Source organism: Arachis duranensis, chromosome 8 (genome assembly GCF_000817695.3).
Source record: "Arachis duranensis cultivar V14167 chromosome 8, aradu.V14167.gnm2.J7QH, whole genome shotgun sequence".
Classification (NCBI taxonomy): Eukaryota; Viridiplantae; Streptophyta; class Magnoliopsida; order Fabales; family Fabaceae; genus Arachis; species Arachis duranensis.
Window position 1 is genome coordinate 47,381,892 of NC_029779.3, and position 11,071 is coordinate 47,392,962.

Genomic DNA, 11,071 nt, shown 5'->3' on the forward strand with positions numbered 1-11,071 from the left:
CAAAATAGAAATGAGTAACATTATTAAATTCAGAAGTCACAATATCACTCTTCAATTATGGTGTCAACCCACAAAAATTGTGGTAAGGGATTGTGAATTTTGGAATAAGTTACATTAGGTAAGTAATTTTTAATGGACGAGGAACTACATCTGTGGGAAATGAATTTATTTAGTCAGTTTCATGGACTGTTACAGTCTATCAGTTTGGTGAGAAAGCAAACAAAAATAAGGTGGTGAGACAATTTGATAAAAAAAATTTATTTTTAATTATCTCTTTAGTGAATGTGTTGTGGATTGAGACGCTTCTGAAAAACACTAGGATGAATATTCTTGAAAGGAATAGTATAAGGAACCAAAAGCTTATCAGTCAAAAATTAAACAAAATTATATTAATTTATATTAATAATTAATTAATTTTAAATTTTTTAAATTCAAAATCCTTCCTTTTTTTTCTCACATTAATCTATCCACTTCTAATAATCACAAATTCAAAAAATATATAAAAGAACATCTATTTAATATGAAAAAGAAACATTCTAATACTTAGTAGAAGAAACATCCATATATATTAACTCGTAAAAATTTTGAATTCATCCAAAGATATTTAGCTGAATTTTGATTGATATGCTTTTGGTTCTCTAACTTTACTCTTCTTGAAATTAGTAATAATATTTGTATTCTTTGTAAGAAGAATGTTGACATCGCTATATATTTGTTTGTTGCTTGTGTGTTTAATTGATAGGAATGGTGTGCATGATCCCAACAATTTAGACTAATAACGGAAGAACATTTTGAGAATTAGCTGACAATCTATATGGGAAGGGAAGATTAAAAGAAGTAATTTATTTTTTAAATTAGTCTCTAAAAGATTTTTTTTAATTAAATTCATTCTTTAAAGATTTTAAATTAGTTATGTTAGTTTTTTTGTCATTTTTTTTATGGTATCAAAATTTCCTTAGATGACACGCGTTAAGTGACATCTAAGAGTCTCAATTGACTATTAATATAATAAGTTTATGAAATTAAATCAAATCAAAATTTAATTGAGAAGAAAATTTGAGACATTGAAATTCTTTAATTTAGAGTTAATTTAATATAATTTTTTAAAAATTAATTTAAAAAACGAGTAATTTTTTAGAGACTAATTTAATCATTTATCCGTAATTTATGATATTTAGTTGAGTAGAAATAAGAATATTTTTTAAAATATATTGACAGAGAAAAATGAATTTATTTGCGAATTAAATAATTAATTGTAAATTGTGAAAAGAAGTACAAAGTCTTATTCCATTTTAGTTATCGATAATAACGTCGAAGTTAACTTTAAAGTATATATGGTCATTATGCTTGAGTTAGCTATTTGTTTTTAGTCTTATGGGAGTGTATTAATTATTGATGCATACTATAATAAAGAGCAAAAATAGTGATGAGATAAAATTTACTTTTATAGATAGTTAAATATTTATCTAAGAAAATTAAATATTTATCTAAGAAAATATACTATTTTATTTTTATTAATTTTTTAAAAATATTTATACACTTCTCTTTATTTTTTTCACCTGAAAAAATTTTCATCTTAGAATTATTCTCCATTATTTATATTGAACTCATGGTATTATTCTTGGCAACTACTCAAATAAAAATAAAAAAATATCTTTTCATAAAAATGTTTTGTTTAAAAGTGTGATTTATTTATTTAGCCACACTTTAAACAAAAACAACACTTTTATAAATATTAAAATCTAACCATCCAATTCATCATCCAAAAAAAAAAATTTACATAAAAATAATTATAAAATCTTCATTATAATACCACCTTATTCTTTACCTTATGCTGAACTCTTTTTTATTAAAATAAAAAAAAATTAATTGTACAATATATATCTCACAACTATAATACTGAATTACTGGTTGTCGGTGGAGCATAATCATAGATCTATATTCAGTGTTTTTAGTTAGATTCTTTGCTTAAAAGGACAATCTAAACTTCAAAATTTGGAAGTATAATTGATTAATTATTTTTCAAACTAGTGAATGCCAGCAAGCTAATAAGTAGCTTATATGAGAGCCAAAAATAAGGGAGAAAAAAGTCAAATATTTCACATACAAACAAATGAAGAACCACAAAACCAAAACCTTCAACAAATTAATACCAAGACTCAATTACTAGAAACCAAATTAAATCGCCTTAGAAACCATATATGCATTGATTCAAATAAGAATTAACCCGAAACATTAATTAACAATACACAGCCCTTTCAATAATTGGTTTTTATCTATCTAATGGAAGTAAGTACTAATTAAGAAAAATTACTTGGCACTTAGATAATAATAATTAATGATCCATTCACTAATCAACTTAATTAGAGGATCATTATTATTATTATATCTATGCACATACAAACCTGAATATGATAATTTTTTTATTTTTTACGGTATCTTTCAATTCGGCAGCATCAAGATTAATCTGTCACGAATCGGAGCTCCATTGAAGAGTTTGTTGCAACCAATGAATTGTTGCATGTATAAGACGAGATTCGAACCTACTAAATATAATTATGATTAGGAACCAGTGATACAAGAGAACATTCTCTGACTTCTAAACCTCATTAGTTGTTGTTGCTTTGGAATTGGAGGGGGTGATGATATTGAAGAAGAAGCAACAACCCCGTTTCCAAAATCTTCAACAGATTTATGTCTTCGATGATGATGATGATGATGATCCACATGACTTTGTGCATGATGATGATGATGATGGTAGATCTCAGCCATGGTGATGTTATAGCTTAGAGATGAAGAATCAAGACACTCATATTGGCGTCTATTTCTGTTCTTCTTTATTGCTCTTAACACCAAAGGTACAAGACCCTCCATTATAAAATCTTGATCTTCAATGAAGGATATGAAACTTGGAAGCAAGTATTTGTAGTTAGAGAAAAGAAAATGGAAAATTTGAGGAAATGGGAATGAAGTTGCTGAGTTAGGTGGGTTTTAATTTGGATTCTATATTTTTGTTGTTATTGTTGTGGGCCCCACCAACGAACATTGTCACACGTTAAACTTGGTTCTTTGACTTTGATGACAATGACCAAAATGGTAAAATTAGAGCCAATCAAAACAAAATTACAAATATGGAAATTAATTGCTACTACTTGCTATGAATATTGAAAAATAAATATTGCCACATCACAAATTAATACTTATGAATAAAAAAGAGGCCGGCCCAACATAGTCAGCAATTAGTGGAAATTCTTAATAATTTTAGGTAAACAAGTGGCCTAATCCAATTTGTCATGTAGTTGGATTCCTTCAATTATTTAGTTAGGGGGTTCAAATCCTAACAATTTGTGAGGAGGGTTTCTACTAGTTTAGCCACCAGTCCACCACCCATGCCCGTTTCAGAAATCTTTAGTGCGAGTGGATTTTTTTAGTGTTTAAACATGCAAAGAAATAAAATAAATAGTTAAATACTATCTTATATTCGAACAGATGATTTGTTAGAGATCAACACAAAACTCAAGTTAAACAATATTATTAAAGTTACTCTTAATACCATATTTAGTCATTCAATTTGTAGCTTTATTTATTTCTCGAGACACTCACTGAACATCAACAAATCAAGACCGAGATAAAAGTTCTTAAATCTTGTGAACTAAATCTATTAAGATAAGATGCGAGTAGATTTAATTATTATTATAAATAGTGGATGTTCTAGATAATAATAATAATAATAAAAAAACTTGTACTTTTAAAAAATCCAAATACTTATTCGAAAAATTTTATTAAATCAAGTGTTAATTTGGTATATTATTATATAAGCAGAACCTGCTAAAATACTCTTTCAAAAAGAAACTGTTTGGTAAGTAATTTATTTTGCAACAAGTTTGACTTTTCTCAATCTCCTATTTGGACTTGCAAGTAGGAAGTGCTAAAGACTATATAAAGATAGTTATATAGAAACATGGAGCAGTTGGGTCTGTAGTATCAACTCTTTGTGAAAGGGGAGAAGAATATGATGATAAAGAGAGACAGCGGAAGAGGAGGATGCCCTACAAGGCTAGGGAAGCAAAATTTCTATTGATGTCAATTGTTAAGTCCATGTTACAATTTTAGTGTGTTAACAATTGCCTTGAATGAAATATGATCCTTAAAAGTTATGTTTATAGCAAAACTAATGACTGAATTGGTTTATGGTCATACTTAATATACAGTACAAAATTAGTAAAATACAATTTTATGATAGCAAATAACATTATAAAAAAAAGGTTACCAAACAAGCAAGATTTAAAGTACAAATAATTTATCTATTTTTATTATATAAAAATTAATGTCAAAGTCTTTGTACAATATATTTAAGCCATTTTTGTTTTATATCACGTCAACACATTTACTTACTTGAAAAAATTTAGAAATTAATCAATCAAATTTTAGAAAATGAAAAAACAAAACCATAACTTTGACAATTAATTAATTAAATACAATAAATATCTATATTAAAAGTATCACAATAACATTATCACAACAAATTTTAAGTTACAAACTATTCAAATTTCATACTATTTAACATACTTGTATATCATACATAAGACTCTTATCGCTATTATTTCATTTTACAATTCGTGGTTCGTCTAAGAAATATTTACACCAACAAATAAAAAAAGTCTATTTATTTAAAATTGATTCTATTAAATGATTTGGTACAAAATAAAAATATTTATTATATTTTTAAAACTAATTTATAAGAAAAAACATTATCATTACTTTTACTATTTATACTTTTTTCATTATTTTGTAATACTTTATATATAACTATATTTTAAAATTTTTATAATTATACTTATTTAAATAAAAAATCAATTTTAATTATTTTTCAGTATTATTTTAAATTTGTATCACTTGAGACATTATCTGACAATATAACACAAAATATTATTAACATATATTTTTATTTTATGCTATTTAAATTATTCTTATTAAAAATAGTTTATTCAATATATTATATATACACAATTACACGTACAATAAATATTGTAAACAATTTTATTCTTACTATTATAGATGTCATTAAAATCCACAAAAATATAAGAGAAGAAGAATGAATAGATGTCAAAGAAAAATCCACAAAAAATTAAAGTTTTTGTGCTACAACATAAAAAAATATTACAGATTCAAATTATAAAAAATTTCATCAAATTATACCTATTCATAAAAAATTTCATCAAATTATAAATTACTAACTCAATAATTATTATAGATTCAAAATTAAATTAAAGGTTTAAGTGCTATAATAACTTTTGTGCTATTTAATAGAGAAGCAAAAAAATTATTGGACACAACTATCTAAAAATCTAATTATACTCCAAGATAACAATGACATTCAAGCACCATCCTAATTGTAAAATTTATACAACTTCATACTTATATTTGAAGTCAAAGTAAATAATTTTAACTATACTCTCAACAATACACTATTACCAAGTTTGTCTCAACAAAAAAATACCAAAACTCAACTCCTATTACAACAAATAAAAAATAATACAATAAAAATTTTATTTATTCAAAACATCATTTATATTGCTCATTGATTATATGAACCAACTTCATCAACACTAATATCATCACACCTAGATGACATAATAATCAAGAGATTAAAAAAAATAAACAAATCTAAGATACATCTTCAGATGAAAAACATATATACAAAAATGGAATAAAAATAAAAGATAACAGATAAGAAAATAGATACAAGTCAATAATTCAAAAAAAACATGTCTCTACAAGAACATATGATAAAAAGAAAAAAGAAACAACTCCAACAACAACAAAAAATTAAAAAGACAAACACTATATAAAAAGACTAAATCCATCGATTAAAACAAATACAAAAATAAAAGCGACAAATAAAAATATAGCTCTATACAACCTCAATATAAAAAACATATTATAAAATACTTTAAATAAAAAATACATCAAATTTAATATTAGTTAAATTTGTATATATTTTAATTAATTTTTAAATAATATAATATTTTATAAAATATACTATATATTATCGTTAAATTATCATCCCCGGCGCATTGGGCAGATGTCACTCTAATTTCTTGTTAAAATGTATTGTTAAAATGTATTCCAGGTCTAACCGTTTAAACTTTTAAGTCAAGAGGCAATCTGTTACGAAAGAATGTAACTAGTCTTTAAAAAATGCCTCAACTGTTGCAAAGGAAGATAATTCAAAGAAGAATTCCTTTTACTCCAGTACCCCTTTGGCGTTTTAAATGAGGATTTTGGTACGGAATATATACAATGCTACTGTCATTAATTTCTCCTCTTAAACACTAAAACGTGCTTGTCTTGCCTATTATTAAACAAAACCAGGCCTAAATAATTCCATGATTATCATACAAATCAATTTTTGAATTGTCCAGTTATAATTATACAGTGCTAAAGATCTACGTACCTAACCATAAGTAAGGCCGAAAATTGCTCATCCTTTATGTACAATATTAAACAGGCCAACATCAAAACAATAGTCTCCAAAGTATAAAGGAATTCTCTCCTCCTCAAGCTTCCATTTTATAATTAAAATCAGAGAAAGATTACAAAACACTCAATGAGACTAATGGTGCATGCCTCCCGAAACACTCACCCAACATAATCAGAAATCAAATTCCCCTGTCGCCTGAAAAAGGGTAAAGTAGAATTCATTGTAACATTTTGAAAAAGTGAAATTAAAGTATGAAAAATATCATTTTTTTGTCCTTGAGACCGTACCTTATTGAAGAGAATGTCTTTATTATTTATGTGCATGATGCCATCCTTCAATGTGCATTTCCACCTGCTCTTGGTACGTGTCACCTGTATTCGTAGTAAGTATAAGACTTTTACTCAGCAAAAGGATTCTACAACCTTGAACCACTAACTACATCATATTACAACAGCACTCATATGTAACATGCACACAAGGAGGAAGGTTGTATCACCTTGTCAAACTGAGCCAAAACAAGATGATGTGTATCTTGATCTTCTCCTTGATCCAGATCATCAAAATCATCATCGTCGTCATTCTCATTTAATGGCTCATCATCATCATCGTCATCTTCATTGTCATTTGCTGCCTCGTTTTGAGCTACAAGAGCAGGGGTGCTTGCTGGTATCTCTAATAAAAAGGCAAAACATCATCAGCAATGTATATCTTCAAAATAGAACACTTATATAACCATGTTCCAAATATACCAGGAGGAGCCGGTGTATTTGCAATGTTGTAGTCTTCACTCAACACTCCTTCATAATTGTATATCTGCCACAGGATCAACAGAACCCAGCACAGATTATTGCACAAAACATGGTGAGAGTAGTGTTAAATGAAGCACGAAATGAATTACCAAAGAAAGATTGAATCTGCAAGCAAATAAAGAATCGACTAGGATTACAGAATCCAATCTTATTTCTTACCACTTATTTGGCTAACTATTACCAGCCACCAAAAGTAGCACCAAGTGTGATATGTATCATTGTCAAATATGCAACTACTTCAGGTTCCATACATTACAATATCCACCTTTAATTGAAAATTTAACCACTAAGAATTTGAAATGCTTAAATGTTTCCTCAAGACTGTGAAGTCCTGGAGCTCATATTTACAATAAATCAAAGAGAACTGTGCAAACGTAATCTACAAAATTCCTTACTAATTATTACCTACCAGAAAGATCAATTCTGAAGTGATTATGAAGGAGTCCCCAATCCCAACAAATTAAAATAGATAACAAGTGAATGTAACCTTATTTTAACATTGTACAGTTTTATTAAATGCTAAATTGAAAGATGAGGTATATATTAACATTTAACAAAGACCAAAAGTTCAAGGGCTATGTATCCATTTTCCACCAAAAGGAAAGGAGGCCCATAAAAAGAAAAAAAAATATCTACTCACATTAGGAGTAGAAAGCATATCATCATCAAAAGGAATTGGTCCATCAAGTTGCGGAATCCTAGAAGTTGGCCTCCCTAAGTCAGCTGGTATTTTCTCTTTAGAAGTTGTATGATGTGCATTAATGGAGATTCTGCCTCCACATACCTGAAAAATGTGAAATTAATAAAATGACAGAAATATAAGTATCTGCAGATAATGTTCAACCATTTTTCCCCCTCTTGAAAGATTTTAAATTTCAACCTATATGGGGGTAAGATTTAAAACTGAAAACAACACAGGCTCTTTTGACAATAATAGAGTAGAGTGATAGCCAACAGATTAACTGCGGATCAATGCCTAACAGATTAGTCTACTCCCAGTTAAATTGTGAATTGTCATAAACATAAGTGTAACTTTGATTCATTCAGGGTAAGTCATTAATCACAAATTCAACAGAAATAACAAATATGCCAAATATTGACAATTAACATCAATATCATTAGTTATTGCAGAACTACTTACAAACAAGATGCACCACCAAGCATAATTTTTTTTTTAAATACTTGCCAATAGAAAACAAGATGTACCTCGACTTCAAAAGATCCAGATGCAGAATCTCCAGCCCCATCCTGCTGAGGTATATATCCATCAGCATTGTTATATTGTGAAGCCAAATCATCGCGTTTTCGTTTTCCCATAGGCGCTTTGAAGAATTCCTTGGTGTTTTTCAAGCATAAATAATATCTAAATGAGATGATCATATTTTACCTCTTTAAGCTCACACTTAGCATTCTATAACAAATCACCCATTTAATGTGTGCAACAAGACAGGAGTATTTGCTGCTTCATAGAAGAACACTATCATATGATCCCTTCAAGTTTTAACAGCAGGGAACAACAATTCTTCTTAATACCTCATTGGTTTGCTTACCTGTGTAAGAGGTTGATTAGAAGTTCCTCTACCAGCTTCATCCCGTCCATCATCGTAAGCTACAATAATACACATCATCATTGCACAAAGAGGTTTCACTAAAATTTTGTCTCAAGTTTAAATGGACTCACCAACATTAACATCAAGTGAGGGCCTCTGGTTCATCCAGGGAGAGGGAGGCAGTTGTTGCTGCAAGATTTAAGAACAATCTTAATGTAATGATAATTAAAGACCCATGTGCAGATTTCAATAACAAGGTTCAGCCAATGACTATGTATTGATCCAACTGAATAAATGGAGAATAGTGATTGAGAAACTAAAACCAATTGGGGAAATTTTTCCGAAACTTTTTGATACAATTATGGAGCCAATAAGACAAAAACAAAAAAAAAAAAAACCTTTACCACGTATGGACTAGGTTGTCCTCCTTTTACATCAGCATCATTTCCAGAAGAAGTGTAGTCGCTCGATCCAGTTGGGATGTTATACATAGAGTTATCCACGGTTCCTGGTAAAGGGGTTTGCATTGGTGTTTGCAGAGGCGTCTGCACATTCGAAAAGAAGCCCATAAGTTATTAACTCATGAAATCACATAAAAGGGATAACCTTAGTGGTGAAAACATATGATTAAGACTCACAGGTGGAAAAAGCATTTCAGCAGTAGGAGTCTCATACTCTTCATTCCCCTCATACGGCACATTAAGATCGTGAACTGCACCGGGGTTTGTCTTAGTTCCACTGGACCTTTCTATGGGAGCAACAAGAACACCAGCTTGTATCATCTTTGATTCCCACAACTAAACAAATCAAAATACAATAAACAAAATAAATAATAACAAAACCAATAACCGATCGGATCTAACCCTAGATCAAGCAGGTCCAGCTCAGAAACAAAATATCTTGCAAACAAAATCAATTGAAGTAGGAATCTAATTCATGTAACTGAAGAAAATGATACGAAGGAATCAAAATGAGAAAGGGAGAGAAGAAGATGAGATTACAGCTTGGAGCTCCTTGAGAACTTCCTCGCCGGGACCAGCGTTGTTGATGAACTCGTCGCGAACCTTGACGATGACGTCCTCAATTACGTCGATATAGACCTGGCTTGTGGTTACGGTGGCCGTGGCCGCCATGACGGAAAATTGCGGAAGCTGGGAGGTGCGTATTAATATTATTGAGTGTCCTGTGCTCTGAAATTGGTTCCGATTTGAAGGGAAGTGGAACGGTGTTTCTAGGGTTTGGAGGGAGAGTGGAGTTGGAGCTGAGTGATACGGCGAAGAGAGAGAAAGAGACGGAGGAGAGAGAGATTTAGAGAGAGAATAAAAGAAAGAGAGAGAGAGAGGAATATAAATAGGTTTGCATCCCATTTTTAATCATCAATCCACGTGTTAATAATGTATGTTTTCCTTCTTTCATTTTTTTTCCTTTCTCACTATACTTGAGATATTCACAAGGAAAATAAAGATTGCTAATTCAACAATTAGGGAATAAGATTGACAATTATAGGGTTTTTTTACTTAAATAAATTGTTTGGGTTCAAAATTACCTGATTTTTCTGAAATAGATTCTGCAACGTGATTATCATGTTGGTATTATTATATAAATCGTCCTAGGCTGCATAGGATTATATAAAATATGAATCATCTCAGCCTAGGACGATTAATGCATGAACTTGTAAGCCAAATTAAACGTAAATCGTGGCAGGGCTTCTTAGGTTAGAAATAGAGTATAAATCATCTCAGGGTTGTAGGTTTCACGTGTTTATAGGCTAAATCACACTGGGCTGTCACGATTTATACATTATTGGGACCCTCTTTAGCCTGGCACAATTTATGTGTTAGTTTGTAACACTAACTGGGCTGGGAGATTTATGCCCAAGTTAGTAACCCTAAGGACCCAAGGACATTTATGCAGGCAAAAACTCTATAAATAAACGAGTTTCAAACGGATGAGCCACATGGGACATTTGTTGAGGGTGTGAGAGATGGCGAGAATATTTTCTTGTTAGTGCATCATCGGAAAAAAAATTGATGAAAACACACCTATCTGCTTTTTGCTAGAAAAAGTTACACCCTCACTTATGTTTTCATCAATTTTTCTCCGGTGATGCACTAACAAGAAAATACTCTCCGCCATCTCTCACACCCTCAACAAATGTCTCGTGTGGCTCATCCGTTTGAAACTCGTTTATTTATAGAGTTTTTGCCTGCATAAATAGTCCTTGGGTC

At 29.9% G+C, this 11,071-nt stretch overlaps 2 protein-coding genes across 4 annotated transcripts; both read right to left on the reverse strand.

Moving 5' to 3' along the window:
- Window positions 1-2,562: 2,562 nt before the first annotated feature.
- Window positions 2,563-2,874, reverse strand: LOC107463412 (uncharacterized). Its single transcript, XM_016082203.2, has one exon. It carries the CDS (start codon window positions 2,872-2,874, stop codon window positions 2,563-2,565), a length of 312 nt encoding a protein of 103 aa, XP_015937689.1.
- A 3,508-nt stretch (window positions 2,875-6,382) lies between these two features.
- LOC107463411 (transcription initiation factor IIA large subunit) lies at window positions 6,383-10,185 on the reverse strand. 3 transcript variants are annotated; one of them, XM_021129931.2, is made up of 11 exons: window positions 9,845-10,185; window positions 9,482-9,640; window positions 9,248-9,388; window positions 8,975-9,032; window positions 8,844-8,878; window positions 8,500-8,628; window positions 7,934-8,077; window positions 7,234-7,297; window positions 6,981-7,156; window positions 6,772-6,855; window positions 6,383-6,679 (listed from the first exon to the last, which is right to left on the reverse strand). In XM_021129931.2, the coding sequence occupies exons 1-11, from the start codon at window positions 9,974-9,976 to the stop codon at window positions 6,656-6,658; spliced, it is 1,146 nt and encodes a 381-aa protein (XP_020985590.1). In that variant the 5' UTR covers window positions 9,977-10,185; the 3' UTR covers window positions 6,383-6,655. The 3 variants fall into 3 exon arrangements, with proteins under 3 accessions (XP_020985590.1, XP_052108375.1, XP_015937687.1); XM_052252415.1 differs by having other exon boundaries at window positions 6,981-7,147; window positions 8,844-8,902; XM_016082201.3 differs by having other exon boundaries at window positions 8,844-8,902; window positions 9,845-10,183.
- Window positions 10,186-11,071: the final 886 nt, after the last annotated feature.